At 44.4% G+C, this 20,486-nt stretch overlaps 1 protein-coding gene across 1 annotated transcript in view; it reads right to left on the bottom strand.

Moving 5' to 3' along the window:
• Nucleotides 1–20,257, bottom strand: part of LOC134538783 (neuroligin-4, X-linked-like) — a 216,248-nt gene extending 195,991 nt beyond the window's left edge. Inside the window, exon 1 of the mRNA XM_063380274.1 lies at nucleotides 19,837–20,257. Coding sequence (XP_063236344.1) covers nucleotides 19,837–20,257 — 421 coding nt within the window. The remainder of the gene's footprint in view (nucleotides 1–19,836) is intronic.
• Nucleotides 20,258–20,486: the final 229 nt, after the last annotated feature.

Raw genomic sequence — 20,486 nt, 5'->3', positions numbered from 1 at the left:
TCAGTCTAGGTAGCTTTCATGAAGGAAGGATCGACCGTTTACTCTCGCCGGGAATCGAACCAAAGACGTACATCGGTATAATCAAACAGAATTCAAATACGTTAATTTTTTGATGAATTTTGGAATTTTTTTCATTAAAATCGGATAATAAATAAAGATTTTCAAGATGGCGTCCAAATTTAAAGATGGCGTACATGACGTCATACTGCCGGATGATATATGCTATGAAAAAAGTGGTGGGAGTCAGTATGCCAGCAGTCACTGTGAGGGAAGGATCGGTCACCATTTTTTAATTTTTTTGCCCTCACCGGGTTCGAACCGAGGACTCCGAACTCCGTGTCGTAAAAGTTTATTTTTTAAATATTTTTTATTAAAATTTTATTATTTGAATTTTTTTATATTTTGTAAAAATTTTTTCATTAAAATCGGATAATAAATAAAAAAGTTAAAGATGGCGGCCGTAACGGAAAATGCAACAGTGACGTCATAATCCATGATGACGTCAGAGGCTTATCGTAGGCTGTAGACATGGATGCTGAAGCCTACATATGGACATTTCTAGCCGCTGGGATTTTTAAGGACTAAAAACGGGAAATTTTCCCTCGAAACGGGAATTTTTCTCTCGAAAACGGGAATTTTTGAATTGTGGAATTTTTTGAGATTTTTTTTGGCGGAATTTTTTTCACAGAAATGTAAATTTTGACGAATTTTGAGGAATTTTGGGCAATTTTTGCCCAATTTTGGCGGATTTTGACACATTTTGAAGGTCAAATGTCAAGGTCAAAGGTCAAGGTCACAACCATCCAAGATGGCCGCCGTGACATCACAATCCAAGATGGCGGAAAACACCACCGGCCACACACCAAGCGCCAGCGCCAGTCCCAGCCCCGGCTATTATATACTACTCCGACACCAAATGAAGTCGATGTTGTAAACGCTACAAATGGAAAATCCCAGAGAATTCTGTCGCAAATGAGAAGTTTTTCACGTTTTGAGACAATACTTCATTAGACCCACCAGATATATTCCGACCTTGTGGCCGGCATTTCTCAAAGTTCCCCTCCCAATATGCGTACTTTGAAGGGTAGTGCGGGAGTAACTTCCAGTTCAGTTTTAAAATCATTCCAGAGATTTTTTAATATACAGATCTGTTAGGGATCACTCCGTGTTGTACATCAGGAGGGTATTGGAGCTTCGGAGACGACCAGAGGCTGGGGCCACCAACCCAGCATAGTCGCCTCCTCAGCCCCTCTACCACACTCAGCTGACCAGACAGTTGGCTGTGTCCTGAGTCCTAAGTCTTTATCAGCACTGCTGGCGCCTTCCCCAATCTCTCACATCACACTGAGACCCAGTGAACCCGTGGTCCGGTGGAGGCCTATCCAACTTCTGCTAGCTGTCCAGGCTAGCACCGGAGCTGCAGGCTATAGCCGCTCACCGCGTCAGCACAGGCTAGGGAACCCTTGGAGACTGCTCCAAGCGATTGGAGCACCACCACCAAGTACGAGTCCTACCCAATCAGGATCCAGGGCCTTGTAGGAAACCTCAGCAGGACGCCGTTCAACCTTTCATGGATTCTTCCCGTACTACTACCAACTTGGCGTTGATTCGGCAGCTGCTAACCGACTGCCACTCTTCAGAGTCACTCCACTGGATGTCCTTGTCTCCTCGGACTACCCTCGACCTGCCGTACCTCGGCCCGGCAGTTTTACAGCCGGTTGAGACCGGACATGCCTGGACTCATCCGGTGGCCACCGCAGGAAGCCCTGGCTAGACATGACAACCACGGCGTGTGCGCAGGAGGGCCTCAGGGTACCTCCCACGACCACTGAACTAGGAGGAACGTATCACACCTAGTCGAACGGTTTACAGCTCTTTTTTAAGCCCGGGTGCACCCGAACACAGGGGCGCCTTTCAAGGTCCTTCCATTACCATAGGCCTGATCCATTCACTATGGGGCCCTTTGGGGCCGAGACGCCGGGGCTCGGCAGTCGAACCCCCAGAAAGGTTTCAATCGCATCTGCTGTTGCCCTCAGATTCAGCCAATCCACCATTTCTGGTCCTATACATGCAATTGAGGCAGGGTTACGCCCGGCATTGTCCTCTTCAGTTAAGGCGATGCTATGACCAGAGGTTGAGGCTACCCATCCCAACATAGTCACCACGATTCGCCCCCAGCATCTGTGCCCACGTGGAGGCAGAGGATTGCCACTTGGTGCCGAGAGGATGTGTATTCGCATCCGTGAGCCTGTTGGATCATGTCTCGGATACTAGAGCCGGCAACAGCTCCGACACCTCAAGGGACAATAACCTTCCCCGCAGGGTCAGCATTGGACCCACCAGCAAGAAGGAAGAAAGTTTTGCTAGGTGATATTATTAAATATATTTATTTACAATAACAAGAGGGAGATAGAGCTCCTGGAACCGCGGTGTTGCCGACTATAACCACTCACCTTCCACCGGTGCGCTGTATAGAGGTGTTCATCGGGGCCGCCTGGGATGTGACAGTAGCCTCTTCCACCTCACTTCCGCACTGCTTGCAGATCTACGACGAACACTGCAATGCACTACGGAATTGAAGTGGAAGGACCACTGGCTTGGCCGACGGCGCTGGCTTGGCAGAGATGACATCAGTGAAGTAAAGATGGTGGTGAGTGACTCCTTGTTGAGCTGCAGCAGACGATGAGGGACGAACTTCGTGTGCGAATACTGGATCATCGGGGACCGAAGTCTCTCGGACGGAGTCGTGTGTGCGGCGGACGTGTGAGTAGTGCGAGGCAGTGTGTTGAGACCGGGGTTTGCGGCAAGGGATCAACAGTAGGGACATTGACGAGCCTAGCTCCAGTGAGGAGAGTAAATAGTGATCTTACGAAATTGTGATTAGTTTGTGGACAGACATTTAAACTGTTGTAATTTCACTCACAGTGTAACTGATGGCTAATAAATAAAACTCTACTTATATGACTTGTCTTTACTTTCCAACCTGTTCTCTCCACTTATTACTGTTTCTTGGATTACACTAGTCTTTGAATGTTGACTCCATCAAGTGCGTAATGAGAGGTCCCATGCCTTACTAGCTGTACTGCAAACTGACACTTAACATTGCCGCAATGCTTCTATTTTCAAGTTTCAGCAAGGTTATGCAGCCACTTGATATTTCCATAAGCCGTGAACTGACGTCACCTCTTGGTGCGCAAAGTTAAGTTAAAACATTTCGACCACAGAGGCTTTGACAATACTAAATGTAGAGTAGTGTTTGATGCCAAACGTCTTCATCCGAAGCTTTGAAGGTCGCATTGTACAATTTTTTGCCACGATCCGTTTGCAGGTGTAACTGTACATGTCCATCAAGGAAAATGTCTTTCATGGCATTGGTTACGTCAATTTCATTATTATATTTCCCAGGCATGGCCCAAGCGAACTTGCTATACACATTGTGCCGCCTATTAGCATTTTTGGGCACAATTTTAAATTTGAATTTTGAAAAATAATTTCACCAGTTTGTGTTGTTGCTAAGGGGTCGGTCACCTGTGAGCCTCGGGTCGCCTCTGCCTGTGAATCCCGGGTTTCTTGGGGCCTAGGAGTTATGCAACCTCTAGACTCCCGTGTATTGCTGTTGTCCTGCATTTTAGGGAATTCTCGTTAGGTAGGTATTTCCTACCATAACAAGTTATTTTATAACAAAAAGTTAAACTTTTCCCGCTCTCTGCACACTCCCACTTAATCTTTGCCAGGCTTTGTCTCACCAATCCGTTCCCAGCGCCAGATTTGATTTTTGCTGAGTCTTTGCGAGCCAGCATGTGGGCTCGTCTTATCCCCACTTTGATGCACGCCCGTCGCCTGTATTTCTCCCTGTAGCCGTGACAAGAACTGCTATGCCCTTCAAGCTATCAGAGCAGCTCAGTTCTAAGAGCCCTCCTGACGCGAGCACTACTAGACATGACCACGAGTCGTTTTACTCAAACATGTGCCAGCAATTAGCATTTTTGGGCACAGCATCGATGACCGTCAGCATGTACTTGAAACCTTTATTCATTCGGGAATATGGTATGATCTCAACTCCGACCACCTGGAATAAGCCATCAAGTCCACGCACTATGACTTTGCGCCGAAGGTATTTTCGTCTTGCAAGAGCGTAAAGTTCGCGAGCTATTCTGGTTCAACTCATTGTTTGTAACTAGCTTCCCTCAGTTCTTCGAGTATGGAGACTATTTTGTTGATGTGCGAATGGTTTCCTGCACTGCCAGCAGCAGTCTCAGATGATCGACTAATTATTTCGGAACATCCAAATTTACATAGTGAAAGTTCCGGCCACTTTCTTACATTTTTAATCCTTCCTAATGTACCACTATTTCACTGAAGAGATTAGTGAGAATTTCGAAATTTTTATGATCGTCATCTTAATACATGCCACATTCTGGATTGATATAGCGAAAATGAGTATGAGTGTACTCTAGAAGTTTTTTCTGTACTCTTGCAAATCTTCGCAAGAATAGCCTTTTAGTTCCCTGCCGAACATAAATTCGTACAGATCATGAGTACCGTGTGTTTTGTACTCCTCTTAACTTAGGATATTTTCTGGTAAAAGTGTTATTTACTTAGCACCGAGGAAACACTTGGTGTCTACATTTCCATATTTCTTCCTTGTAAATAAACTATATACTTAAGTCCTATTCTTCTGAAACTGGTTCATATTGACTCTTATTTGCAGTTGGCACAACATCGTCAACTTCTGTCTTTACCGTGATGGGTGGTCCTTCCTTATTTTTAAGTTCGCCAAGTTGACTGGTGATTGGTTTAAATGTATCGTCATTTTACAATTCACATGGAAGTCTGGCTCTTCTAGAAAGTATATATTTTTCACGAACAGTCTGTGTAACGTGATGAAGTTCACAGGCCAAGTCCGACATTGTATTGGCTAAAACACTGCATTCGTCCGCGGGAACTTAATTGATTTCTTAAATACACAATTAAATCACATTCTTGTCGAGGTTAGCAAGATCTCTTTTTGTTATCAAGTGAGTTAGTGATGTTTTCAGGCTAGTTTGGGAAGCCCTCAAATCGTCGCATCTTTGTGAATTCGATACATCGATCATGTAGCGGATTCGGTAATCCGAGGCATCCACGCGCATGTAGATGGGAAGTGGATACTCTAGAAATTCGATATACGCACTTTTTACTTTTTAATTTACTATTTTATTATATCAGTGACGTGAGACTTGAGAAAAGTATGCAGTTCAGTAACGTGACTGCTACGACCGAATATCGAAATTCTTTGTCTCATGTTTAACGATAAACTGATTGAAAACTTTCTGCGATGGTGCAGATAATGTGAAAATTGATTTTAATAACAATATTTTTTTCAACAGTCCTATGTGCGGATTACATTACGCGTTTGCCAGAAAAGCGAACTTATAATTGAATATTATTCTAATAAGGTTGTCGGTTAAAAACTTTTTTTATAATTCTTTTGTTGTAGAATTTAGACTGAAACTAAAGCGCAGCTTCGCAAAATATAGCGCCTTTTTTTTTTGTAAAGTCTTCATATTTCCTCGCAAACCGGGTTACGAGTCCCGCACAGGACCGCGCGGGAATCCTTTGAAGCCCGGAGGGAATAAAGTTAGAGGACTTCCTGCGAGGCGAGAGGAAATGAAATGACACGGAATTAAACAGGCGCATTCGGCCGAGCGCGCAACGCGGGTGGCGGACCTACAGGGGCACTGATTGAATTTTGCGCCCCCGGTCTGGAGGGCTCCTTAATCTGCCTGGTTTCTCTTATCGCCGCTAGTTTTCGCCGTGTCAGTAGACTTGCGTGGTCGCGTGGAGGAGGAGAGGAGGAGGGGGGGGGTCTAGGGTCGGGGTTACCACCTGCTCGACTACGTCATTCATTATCTCCGCCTCGCTTTGTGCTCTCTGCTCGTGAGGGTCTCCATGCCGCGGTCTCTCTTGTTCTCGCCCGTTCTCCGTGTCGTCTCTCTCTCTCTTTCTCTCTTCGACCAATCCCCGCGCCCCTCGCTCCTGCGGCGATGCGCTGACGATGCCGCCAACTGCCACACGCTAAAAGCTCTCGCGCTCGAATTCCCGAATCCGGCACAAAAAAAAAAAAAGGCGGGGGTTGACTGTAAAGTCGGTTTACGGACGATAATTTTACGTGATAACGTCATAAGAAAACATTGATGAAAAATTGCATACTTTATTAATTTTAAAATATTGTTTACAGTTTTTGCAAATTTAACTTAAATAATTTGTTTCAATATAATCACGAACAATTAGTTACAGAAATAAACTGAAATCAAATCAATGTCAATAAATTGTTAATTTTAAATGACGAAATTGGACAAATAAATCAATTTTTTTTAAATTGCTGCTTTTAAAAAGCCCGCCTTAACCTGTTTGATATTATAGAAGATTTTCTCGCACGGTGGTTGGCCGGTTCTTGCACGCTCGGCTCATGCGGAACGTGACAATGAGTCATGCTTTTTCGTGCGTGCAGCCGGCGTTCATCGATTTATAAGACTTTAGCAAGTCAAAAAAACACGTGACGTAACTCATGTGCGTCATTCATTGGTTATTTCCTTATCTCCCGCTTGGTTTACTCCGCAGATATGCCACTTATCTTGAAACAAACAGAAAGAAAACCTTTTCATCCCACTTGCTGTAACTATTTAAGAATTTTTTTTTTTCGTTTATGCATACGTGTGAATTTCACTAAATAAAACGTGGAAAAAGTATTTCGAAACAAACATAGGTATTTTATTATTTCGTCACTAAAAGCCTTATGCATCATCTCTCGTATATTGTATTTTTTTCTAACATAGTCAATGAATATAGTAACAAACTTAGGAAGCGCTTTCATGAAGGATTGACTAACAGTGAATATGTATTCGTATTATTACATAAAACAAAATAAAAATATATATATTTTTATTTATTTAAATAAAATTATATTTTTAATTTTTGTACTTGTATAATCATGCAATTTAAGGGGAATAATATTTCATGCTTCATTATATATGTTACAACATAAACATTAAAAAAAATTAAGAATTGGTTTGTCTGTTGCACCAAATATGAATGAATTTATCCATCGCGTTTTCATGCAAGGTTCGTTTGAATTTATGAAGTACATTACGCTAAGTCATGAAATGGGCCATGTGAATCATAAGTCCCATTATTTCCTCTTATAGAAAGCTCGCCGCTTCCCGAAAAATTGTTTAAATTATCCGGAATTATTTAACGACGATCCTTCGCACAATTGTGAGGCCCTGATAAGGTAAATGGCTGCCAACATCTCTATCGCTGGGTCCCAGGCGGCCTGAAGGGAGTGCCTCAGACTCTTCATTGCGATAACATTCACTTCATAGACGCTCCTTTTTTATAGTGCGCAGTAAATAAAGTGGAGACCCCAGCTTTCTATGGAAGTGTTGGAAACATTACCGTCGAACGTTTAGAGGAGATAGCACTTTTGACAGTCTGGCGATAAAAACATTATAAAATTTGCATTTTTTTTAATAATTGCTGACTCGTCTTTCGTATCTGTGGCTAACAGTTTTTCAGATAAGAATTTTATTCATTTTTTCATGACCATTTTTTTTTTAATTTTAATGGTGATTTTACAATTTTTTAAAAAGACCTATAAATAAAAAAAAGGAATATTTAGCATACGCTAATTTTATTAAAATCACTAAAATATATTAATATTATATATTTATTTAATAAACACATGTGAATATTCGTTGCAAATGTTTAAAATTTTGGAAAATAATTAATAATAATTTAAAAATCTTCAACTAAGTTCTAGAGGGTGTGTTTAAACGACAAATATTAAGCACATGAAAATTACAGCACCTAATGTATGTGCAAAACCTTTGTAAAGAAATTTATATTTTAATTATTTTTAAAAGTATTTTAAAATCTAGCTTCTGTAGAATTCGACGACTAAAAGTGAAATTACAACACAAAGAAGAAGCATATGGGCGAAGAAAAAGCAAAACGCCTACATAAATAAATAATATTTCGAAAATTCTAATTAAATATTGATTTCAATGTAAACGAAAAAGTAATTTTTTTAAATAATAAAAACACTTATTTATTTTTATAGGAGTTAAAAAGAATAAACAATTTTCTGATAAAACGTGATTTTTTTAAAAACCGATGGTCTTTAACACAACTATGGGTAAAAAATGTTAATAAGTTCAAAATAAGAATCAAGTTATAAGCATAATTTATTTTAAGGAAAAATCATGGAGTGTTTCAGATCAGTTGTTTTAAAATTTATATCACTAATTGCTACTACGAAATTATATGGATAATTATTTTGATAATATTTGAGTGCTATCTTTATTGAGGAAAATAATTGTTTTATTTCGTTGTTACAATAGTGGTCTCATAATATAAATTGCTTTTTCAGAAATGTAATTTAAGGCCAGTGAAATAAGCTGGTGTGTGCGAACTGATTTCAACCAAACACACAAAAGTTAATTCTGATATTGTAAAATACATTCAGAAAATAAACAACAAAAATGTTTTCAATAACTTCGTTAATATTCAGGAATTTTGTTATTTGAGTTGACCAGTTTCGAATTATTTAACATTGTGTTTCATGTCCAAGGAGCATTTTCTTTTTATTCCCCAGTTTAAAAATGTGGCTCACATCTTCGTTTCCTCGCGGATTGCATACTTGGCTCACAGAGTTGCTGCTATGTACGCGCTGGAGCAAGATGCACCTGCAGTCAATGACAGGCAGTCACAGGGAATGAGCGTCACAGCGAACAGCGAGAAAAGAGCTGACGGGAGGTTCCCCTGACTCACAGTTGGTTTCTCGCCTCCGATGCCCCGTGACAAACTTTTAAAAATTTCGTTATATCCTCGTTTGAAGATGAAGTTTTCATAGGAACAATCTTTTTTTTTCTTGGCAGCTTAAAAATTGGGTCTTTATAAAAATTTGCCCAAAAATACAAACAACGGCATTATCCCTCAACAAACTAAACATAAGCATGTGGATGTGTTAAGAAGTTGCCAGGAAAGGGCATTCTCTGACCTGGCTGAAGTCACTTCTCTTGAATCAACATCGTCATATTTTTTAACTCCGCGAACTTTGTGGGAATTGTGTTGTTCCACGTCTGAACAAAAAAGAGGGGGAAAAAAATGGTTGTCTGTAAAGTCGGTTTACGGACGATAGTTTAACGTGAGTACGTCATAACAAAACATTGATGAAATGATTGCAATACTTTTATGAATAAAATTGAATCATTTTTATTGAATTATCACTATTTTGTATGGATACAAAGAAGGAGTGAAATTAAATCTACAATTTAATTGATACATTTACTTTTATCTGCACTCATTATTCAAATATGTTTATTACTTTAACAAAGATATTATTTTAACTATAACTTTTGTACATGTTTGCTATTTAACTTCTTCCAATCTGTGTTATTCTGTTAAGGATAGGACGATGATAGGAAAAGTAGGAAACGAATGGGAGTGTTTCAAGTTTAATTAATGTGCCTCGAAAAAGTCAAATCGATGGTTGTTCCAATCGAGTGGAAGAGAGATAGATGCGGCGCAAGCGTACAATGAGCGTAACGGGACAAAGTGCGTAACGGGACAATGAGTCATCCTTTTTCGTGCGTGCAGCCGGCGTTCATCGATTCATTAGACGTTGTCACGTCAAAAAAAATTGGTTTTGGTGAACACATGCAATATCATAAAACGCAGCGCTTGGGAAATTTGTTCGCGGCGTCAGCACCGCCCTTCAATCAGTGCTTTGTGCGTTCCGCAACACGGCGCGGCCATCAGCAGCACAAAGAGACGCTTCGCGCATTGACACCAGGGAATTCATTCCCGGCCCTTATTTCTGATCCCGGCATTATCCCAGAAGTGACTACACGAGTTAAGGCCATATGTCTTGTTATGACCATTAAAGAGTATAAAATGTATTACAGGATAGCTTCGCTATAATAACGTTTATTTGGCACACCAACACCTCTTGGTACGTCCTCCGATTATCAAAATTACAAAAAAAAAAAAAAAAATCTAGCTTGTGTTAGAACTCTATAGAAGAGGTGGTTTTTGTAATTTTTTTAAATATTTATTTTGTTTTTATTATTTTCAATTTTTTTAGTTTCAATAAGTTTATTTATATATATTTTATTTCAATTTTTTTCTGTATAATGCTGATACTTATTGATTAAAGAATACGTGCATTTGTTTTACTCCGTATTTGCTCCAAATTATTCCTGTCTAGGTTTCTTCTGATGTTCTCCGTGTGCTTCTGGTTATTTCTGAAGAATCAGTATCTGCATGAAAAAATATTTTAATTTAAGATTTATGTAATTGTATTCAGAGTTTCGTATAAATTGCTGGATTACTTATAAACAAAACTTACGATATTTAAATCAAATGGAATTTAAACAAAATAAACAGCCAGTCATTAGGACTGTCAACAGAAGTGAAAACTTAAAACTTTGTTTTTAAATGTGTAATATGACATCAATTCTACGTCAAATGTACTTAAGAAAAAATTTTTTGTATTATATCAGTACGATGTCAGCATGATATCATTTATCCTTACATCATTTTTTAGTCACAACAGATGTCAGTGGTATGTAAAAATTACTTAAAAATTCATTACCTATCTAGGATTACAAGTGACGTCAGACCTAGGTCATGTATTCACGTGGTCAAATTAACTTCACTTACTGCTACTACAGCATGTCGGTGATGCGAACTCACACGATTTTACCCATCCGAAAAAGAGTCCAACATGCACATGATACAGTCGAGTATATACAATGTATTAGTGTGTATATGCGTATACATATACACAGGCCGCTGCGCGTCGCCAGTCTGGCGCAACACGTCACTAGCATGTCGGTGACGCGAACCCATAAGTTTTGTCCCTACCAAAAATCGCTCAACGCGGCTAAAGAAGTTTTCACTTAAAAAGAATCCCTTTTGGCACAGCCTACAGGCGTGGGTAGATTTCGCAGTACCTGTATTTCCTGGAAATATTCTGGAAACTTCTATAAATTCTGGAAAAGTTTAAGAACTTAATGTACATAACAATCTTTATGTTCTCCAATATTACAAAATAATCGATTAAACATTTTTCATGCAACAAAAATATCATGATTTTTTTTTTTAACTCAGTGCATTCAGCAATTAATAGCTTAGAACGAATTTCATATTATGCATGTATTATGCATATAACGCTATTTTTCCATCCCTTTACAGCACTAATTTGTTGCATAAAAATTGGCTTTGCACTAAGGTTTCAGAGTAATTTACAGGCACGAAACATCTCGTACACATACTTGAAAGCATTTAAGGGACTTGCATTACACCTTCATCTTCATTTCCCTACCACATAACTCTATAAAAAAATAATTAAGGAAAAAGGTGTCTATGACTGCGTACAGTGATTTCACACTTTATATAAACACTTTTGAATTGTAAACTTGAAAAAATCTCTGCATGTGACTGCATACAATTAACTGTAACATCGTCTGGTGAACAACCGGCCAAACAGGCAACGAGCACGCGAAAGTAGTTCTGCGTAAAAAAATTGTCAAAGAGTAATATTATATTGGTGACACCTGGAATTGGTTTAAAACTGATATGTTAAACTTGAGTAAGAATTGGTGTGTCGTCAGCTTTTGAAGGTTTGTAATATTTTTTACATTTCCCATGAAAGGCACACCGAGAAGACTGATGGACAGTTTCAAAGCCTTGGGATAGAAGCATGAGTGTGCGTCACACTTATCATGCAGCCTCACTACGAAACAGCCCCCCCCCTTCCCAACTATGTAGGCCCTTTAGTATCTTCTCCCTCGCTCGGATCATAGCAGTGTTAAGAGAGTATGTTGCACTTTGATCCTTTGCAATGGTGGGATTTGTACCCAACTTGAGGCTGCAAAATGTTTGACTTATGCGATTTTTTCCGAATCCTTTCATATGTGAATAGTTTGTCCCATGCTTGTACTGCAGAACACAGCACATGTAACTTACTGTTCACAGACTGATACGGCCATATGTGTACATATTGCACTTACCATTTGGTATAACTTCAATAATTACAAACTAATTAGTTTCTTTAAATTGTTCAATTATTATATTTTACAAAACAATATATATTCAATATTATTTACAATAATTTTTTTTCTCTAAAACAATAAAATAGTTCATTCAATACTGTTGCGTCTACATTTTGAAAGAAAGAAAAAAATTCGTAACAATTCTTATTTCACAAGTGAAACTATTTGTGTAATTAGTCATTAATAATAACAAGGTATTTTAAATAATTTTGTGCTTTGGTCAAACAGAGCAAAAAAAAAATATATTTAATATTAAAAAATTTATGACAAAAGACTGTTGAAAATAAGGTGGCGTGTTTTAGTTACATTTACTTAGAAGTAACTATTGAATATTTGAGTGTGATCCTCTCAATGAAATACAAAAAAAATAAAATTAATTTCCCAAATTATCGTTCCAAATTTTATTTTACAAATTAAAATTGTTTGAGGGCATTAAAAAAATTAACATTACAGATTTGTGTCTGAATGTTTTGCCCTCTTTTGGAATATCTACAGAAAGATCACACAAAAGCAAGGACAGCACTAATAGCAGATGTCATGCATTGGAAAGAGAGAATAAGCGCACATTACAATGAACAATATAATCCAAGGATGAAACACGCTCTAGTAATGTAAAACAATATCCAATTAAATTATACTTTATTTTCCCTTTGTATAACTCGTCCCACTTGTTTGACATAACTGTCTGCTACTTCCTAACCGCATGGTTAGCCCGTCCAGGTGAAAATTCGTAACAAAGTGTGACTGCAATGTTAACTTTTTAACCTAGTTCAGGCCCTTCGCTGCAAAGAAACCCTCTCTCCTCTCAACAGCTCGTCCCCTCTTTCGCGCAAAATGGCGGCGATGATTTAAAACTGTCAGGACTAAAAATATATACGGCACACCGAAAATTACTAGGACTAAATTGCGGGATTGTTTTTTTTTTTTTTTTTTTTGTCAAAAGGATCGCGAGAATGTCTTTCGACAGGCGTGTTCGTGTGATTTACTGCAACCCACGCGCGCCCGGCTCGTTCATCAAACACGCGGGAAGGCGATAATTTATTCCTCTCCGATTGCGCACACCTCGGCGCAGCTGCGTGTGTGTGTGCGGGCCTGAATGCTCGCCCCTCCAGTTCCCGCCGAGGGGCGGGTCTTGGCAGCGTGCAACGGAAACAGAGAGGTGTGCGCGCGCACCAACGACGGAAGTTCAACACGACCAAGTCTACAATGCGCATGCGCCCACGAGCCAAAGGGGGACGCACCACAACGCCGAAATACCACAACGCCGAAATACACTAACGCCGAAAAATGACATTGCAGGACTGCCACAAAGGTTAGGTTAGGCTAGGTTATGTTAGACTAGGTTAGGTTAGACTAGGTTAGGTAAGGCTAGGTTAGGTTAGATTAGGCTAGGATAGGCTAGGTTAAGTTAGGTTAGGTTATATTACGCTAGGTTAGGTTAGGTTATGTAAGGTTAGGTTTGATTGTGGTATTTCGGCGTTAAGGTACATTTAAGAAACACACACAAATTCATCCAGTTGTTATTTCGGCGTTGTGGTACACAACATTTTTCTAGCTGTCGGCGTTGTGGTCAATTTTTGACATTCGGCGTTATGGTATTTCTGCGTTGTGGTAACGACCCGAGCCGAAGTCATATATATGTATATATTTGCTTTCGTGAACATCAAGGGACATGCCAAACGTATCAGTTTGCCAAAAAAAAAATGTTTTAATAGTTAAATTATGATTTAATACATTTTATAAAAGACAATATTAAAAAAGGGGGGAATTGTCTGTAAAGTCGGTTTACGGACGATAATTTTACGTGATAACGTCATAAGAAAACATTGATGAAAAAATTGCATACTTTTTAATTTTCAAATATTATTTTCGTTTTTTTTTTTTCAAATTTAATTTAAATAATTTGTTTAAATATAATCCGGAAAAAATGAGTTAAAAAAAAAAGTTTTAACCTGTTTGATATTATAGGAGATTTTCTCGCACGGTGGTTGGCCGGTTCTTGCACGCTCGGCTCAGGCGGAACGTGACAATGAATCCTGCTTTTTCGTGTGTGCAGCCGGCGTTCATCGATTTATAAGACGTTGTCACGTCAAAATATATAAACAATTACAACTTTAGAAATACGCTGTAATATTCGAATTCAAATGTATACGACACAATACTCTTCACTACCTCCCACAGTAACTGATAGTTCAATGGTGGTCTCGTAGCGCAGTCGGCAACGGACAAGGCATGAGTGCGAGGGCTCTGGGTTCGAATCCCGGCTTAGACCTTAATGTAATAAGTGTTATCCTTATCGTCTCCTTATATGGCTCGCTGGTGACTGCCAAGATCTTTAGTGTGCCGAGAGAACACCCCCGCCGCGCTGCCACCCTTCGCTATTCCATATGCATCATGGATTCTTTACATTGAATTCGATGATTTGAGGGTGTGCACCTTCTACTACTTTATGACGGTTTATTACAAAACAGCATTAAGTATTTTCGCATCGATTAAATTAGTTTTGTGCCGCCAAGGAGATAACTTAATATAACCAAAAATAAAAGTATTAACTAAAAAAAAACTTTGTATGAGAACCTCCATTCCGATTTTTTTATTTGCTGGTAGTTATGGGCCCGCCCAACAGATAGCGACACATGTCGCGCGGAACATGGTTTAAGTTTCCACTGTAAGAGTCGCAACTTCTTTATTTCCCCTCCATGTTCTGTGACCACAGCCCGAGCTGGCTGGGAAGCCTAAGATGTCCATCAAGTTCTGTCCCGGCCCGATCACACCCGAACAATTCATCTTCGGCCAACCTCGGGTTTATTTATATATATTTATATTTCTCTGTTTATTTTAATGTAGCTATACTAACCTAACTAACCGTCCATAGTGTTTTAAAGTATTATAATGTAGCTAACCTAACCGACCACTTTTAATAAAATGAATTCATTTTTCCTGCGCAAAAAATAAAACAAATCCCGAAGTTGGCCGAAAGGTGAATTGTTCGGGTGTAATCGGGAATGGCAGAACTTTATGTGCACCTTAGGTCTCCCGAGCTGGCGGTCTGTGTCGGCGACCGCAGCCCGAGCTGGCTCGGAGCTCGGAGCTCGGAGCTCGCACAGACCGCCGCGGGCTAGCCGTCTGTGTCGCTGACCCCCGTGAGGAAGGGGGGGGCGGTCAGCCAGACCGCGAGCCTCACAAAGGGCGCTTTTGGCCGCTAAGCCCTTCTGACCAGCCCCCTACCCCTCCACATCCACACCCCAGTGTCGACGAGCGAGGGTCGATAGCGCGGGAACACGGCTACATCTCGTCTGTCGGAAGATGGTCCGGCCCGCCTGCCCTCCGGACTGAAGACAGCACAGAACTGAAATACAGGATTGCTCCCCCTTTTTCGGTTCGGTAACCCAGCTCTACTTTCCTGGACACGGAAAACGCCGTATACGCGAAACAGGAGAGTTATTCTTCAGTCCACATAAGCAGAATGGATTTCTTCAGAATGTAAGTATGTAGGCACAAACCTTTAAATATAAACACATATATATTGGTTGAGTACTTTTACCAAAAACGTTTCCTATACCAATACTACTATGTAAGTATAATGATTTTAATACTTACAGAGGACAAGTTCTCTGGGGTTACATTTACAGAAAATCATTGTACATTTAACTAAACCAAAAGTGATTTCTTATAAATAAACTTGCCATAAAATGTAAAAAATGTGATTTTCAGAAATGTGACTACAACAATAAAATAAATTGCTTTTATTACAGATGGCCAATTTCAATTATTAATAAACTAAATGTCCAAGATAGTGTAAATTCAGGGCAAAGTCAAGTGACGACGGAGGTTCAATCTCAACAATCAGCAATACATATATTTGTCGAGACCCGCAGTATGGGTCGGTGGACAATTATATCATACAATTAACTGCTGGATATTCTCTTTTAAATCTGCATATCTTAAAAAGGAATCAAAAAGAGTAGTTGTATAAAAATATCATTTGCAATATAGGTAATATTAAAAAGTGTTTCCATTTAAACTTGAGAAAACAATGTGAATGCGTAGGGACGGACACTGACGGCAGAGCGCCGCCACGAGGTCGTCATGTAACGCGAATGCGTGGGAACAGACACTGACGGCAGAGCGCCGCCACGAGGTCGTCATGTAACGTGAATGCGTGGGAACGGACACTGACGGCAGAGCGCCGCTACGAGGTCGTCATGTAACGTGAAAGCGTGGGAACGGACACTGACGGCAGAGCGCCGCTACGAGGTCGTCATGTAACGTGAACGCGTGGGAACGGACACTGACGGCAGAGCGCCGCCACGAGGTCGTCATGTAACGTGAATGCGTGGGAACGGACACTGACGGCAGAGCGCCGCCACGAGGTCGTCATGTAACGTAAATGCGTGGGAACGGACACTGACGGCAGAGCGCCGCCACGAGGTCGTCATGTAACGTAAATGCGTGGGAACGGACACTGACGGCAGAGCGCCGCCACGAGGTCGTCATGTAACGTGAACGCGTGGGAAAGGACACTGACGGCAGAGCGCCGCCACGAGGTCGTCATGTAACGTGAACGCGTGGGAACGGACACTGACGGCAGAGCGCCGCTACGAGGTTGTCATGTAATGTACACGCGTGGAAACAGACACTGACGGCAGAGCGCCGCCACGAGGTCGTCATGTAACGTGAATGCGTGGGAACAGACACTGACGGCAGAGCGCCGCCACGAGGTCGTCATGTAACGTGAATGTGTGGGAACGGACACTGATGGCAGAGCGCCGCCACGAGGTCGTCATGTAACGTGAACGCGTGGGAACGGACACTGACGGCAGAGCGCAACTACGAGGTCGTCATGTAACGTGAACGCGTGGGAACGGACACTGACGGCAGAGCGCCGCCACGAGGTCGTCATGTAACGTGAACGCGTGGGAACGGACACTGACGGCAGAGCGCAACTACGAGGTCGTCATGTAACGTGAACGCGTGGGAACGGACACTGACGGCAGAGCGCCACCACGAGGTCGTCATGTAACGTGAATGCGTGGGAACGGACACTGACGGCAGAGCGCTACCACGAGGTCGTCATGTAACGTGAATGTGTGGGAACGGACACTGATGGCAGAGCGCCGCCACGAGGTCGTCATGTAACGTGAACGCGTGGGAACGGACACTGACGGCAGAGCGCAACTACGAGGTCGTCATGTAACGTGAACGCGTGGGAACGGACACTGACGGCAGAGCGCCACCACGAGGTCGTCATGTAACGTGAATGCGTGGGAACGGACACTGACGGCAGAGCGCTACCACGAGGTCGTCATGTAACGTGAATGTGTGGGAACGGACACTGATGGCAGAGCGCCGCCACGAGGTCGTCATGTAACGTGAACGCGTGGGAACGGACACTGACGGCAGAGCGCAACTACGAGGTCGTCATGTAACGTGAACGCGTGGGAACGGACACTGACGGCAGAGCGCCGCCACGAGGTCGTCATGTAACGTGAACGCGTGGGAACGGACACTGACGGCAGAGCGCAACTACGAGGTCGTCATGTAACGTGAACGCGTGGGAACGGACACTGACGGCAGAGCGCAACTACGAGGTCGTCATGTAACGTGAACGCGTGGGAACGGACACTGACGGCAGAGCGCCGCCACGAGGTCGTCATGTAACGTGAACGCGTGGGAACGGACACTGACGGCAGAGCGCCGCCACGAGGTCGTCATGTAACGTGAACGCGTGGGAACGGACACTGACGGCAGAGCGCAACTACGAGGTCGTCATGTAACGTGAACGCGTGGGAACGGACACTGACGGCAGAGCGCCGCCACGAGGTCGTCATGTAACGTGAATGTGTGGGAACGGACACTGATGGCAGAGCGCCGCCACGAGGTCGTCATGTAACGTGAACGCGTGGGAACGGACACTGACGGCAGAGCGCAACTACGAGGTCGTCATGTAACATGAATGCGTGGGATCGGACACTGACGGCAGAGCGCTACCACGAGGTCGTCATGTAACGTGAATGTGTGGGAAAAGACACTGATGGCAGAGCGCCGCCACGAGGTCGTCATGTAACGTGAACGCGTGGGAACGGACACTGACGGCAGAGCGCAACTACGAGGTCGTCATGTAACGTGAACGCGTGGGAACGGACACTGACGGCAGAGCGCCGCCACGAGGTCGTCATGTAACGTGAATGTGTGGGAACGGACACTGATGGCAGAGCGCCGCCACGAGGTCGTCATGTAACGTGAACGCGTGGGAACGGACACTGACGGCAGAGCGCAACTACGAGGTCGTCATGTAACGTGAATGCGTGGGAACGGACACTGACGGCAGAGCGCTACCACGAGGTCGTCATGTAACGTGAATGTGTGGGAACGGACACTGATGGCAGAGCGCCGCCACGAGGTCGTCATGTAACGTGAACGCGTGGGAACGGACACTGACGGCAGAGCGCAACTACGAGGTCGTCATGTAACGTGAACGCGTGGGAACGGACACTGACGGCAGAGCGCCGCCACGAGGTCGTCATGTAACGTGAACGCGTGGGAACGGACACTGACGGCAGAGCGCCGCCACGAGGTCGTCATGTAACGTGAACGCGTGGGAACGGACACTGACGGCAGAGCGCAACTACGAGGTCGTCATGTAACGTGAACGCGTGGGAACGGACACTGACGGCAGAGCGCCGCCACGAGGTCGTCATGTAACGTGAATGCGTGGGAACGGACACTGACGGCAGAGCGCAACTACGAGGTCGTCATGTAACGTGAACGCGTGGGAACGGACACTGACGGCAGAGCGCCGCCACGAGGTCGTCATGTAACATGAATGCGTGGGAACGGACACTGACGGCAGAGCGCCGCCACGAGGTCGTCATGTAACGTGAACGCGTGGGAACGGACACTGACGGCAGAGCGCCACCACGAGGTCGTCATGTAACGTGAACGCGTGGGAACGGACACTGACGGCAGAGCGCCGCCACGAGGTCGTCATGTAACGTGAATGCGTGGGAACGGACACTGACGGCAGAGCGCCACCACGAGGTCGTCATGTAACGTGAACGCGTGGGAACGGACACTGACGGCAGAGCGCCGCCACGAGGTCGTCATGTAACATGAATGCGTGGGAACGGACACTGACGGCAGAGCGCTACCACGAGGTCGTCATGTAACGTGAATGCGTGGGAACGGACACTGACGGCAGAGCGCCACCACGAGGTCGTCATGTAACGTGAACGCGTGGGAACGGACACTGACGGCAGAGCGCCACCACGAGGTCGTCATGTAACGTGAATGCGTGGGAACGGACACTGACGGCAGAGCGCTACCACGAGGTCGTCATGTAACGTGAATGCGTGGGAACGGACACTGACGGCAGAGCGCCACCACGAGGTCGTCATGTAACGTGAACGCGTGGGAACGGACACTGACGGCAGAGCGCCACCACGAGGTCGTCATGTAACGTGAACGCGTGGGAACGGACACTGACGGCAGAGCGCCGCCACGAGGTCGTCATGTAACATGAATGCGTGGGAACGGACACTGACGGCAGAGCGCTACCACGAGGTCGTCATGTAACGTGAATGCGTGGGAACGGACACTGACGGCAGAGCGCCACCACGAGGTCGTCATGTAACGTGAATGCGTGGGAACGGACACTGACGGCAGAGCGCTACCACGAGGTCGCGCGGGAACGGACCCTGGCGGCGGAGCGCCACGGCAGGAGAAGGGGCCCACTCACCGGCGCGCGGCACGTACACGTTGAGGTAGAGGCAGTCCTCGCTCTGGTTGGCCAGCAGCGGCAGCAGGCGCTCCAGGTGGCGCAGGCGGCCGCGGGGGAACTCGAGCAGGGCCTCGGTGCGGTTGGCGATATGCGGCGCGCGCTGCGGGCAGACCGCGCTGAAGGCGTCGGCGAGGCGCGGCCCGCGCCAGGTGGACGGCGTGACGGGCGGCATGTAGCGCAGCGAGCCCAGCGGCGGCGTGGCGTAGGGCACGCCCAGGAAGGCCTCGACGGGCCGCTGCAGCAGCACCACGCCGCGCAGGGGCCCGTACTTGGTGCGCACGACGCGCGTGCTGTACTTGTGCACGGGCAGCGAGGCGGCCAGCAGCAGTGGCAGCAGCAGCAGCAGTGGCAGCAGCGGCGCGGCCCGGCGCCACGGCATGGCGGGCGGCCGCTCAGCGCCGGCATCGCCCCGGCATGGCGGCGCTCTCACCCCGGCCACACGCCGCGGCCGGCGCGCATGGCGGCGCTACGGCCACGGCGCCCGGCGCATCGCCGCCCCCTGCAACAGCGAGCAGGGGTGCCGCTCTGGTCCTCCTATTTATACTCCTCCGACGACAACAACAACAACCACACTGCTTCTTCGCTGCACTTTGCTCTTGATGGGGTAC

Source organism: Bacillus rossius, chromosome 14, assembly GCF_032445375.1.
Source record: "Bacillus rossius redtenbacheri isolate Brsri chromosome 14, Brsri_v3, whole genome shotgun sequence".
NCBI classification, from domain to species: domain Eukaryota; kingdom Metazoa; phylum Arthropoda; class Insecta; order Phasmatodea; family Bacillidae; genus Bacillus; species Bacillus rossius.
Note: the sequence above shows the minus strand (reverse complement) of the source record. Positions and strands in the feature narration are given on the sequence as shown.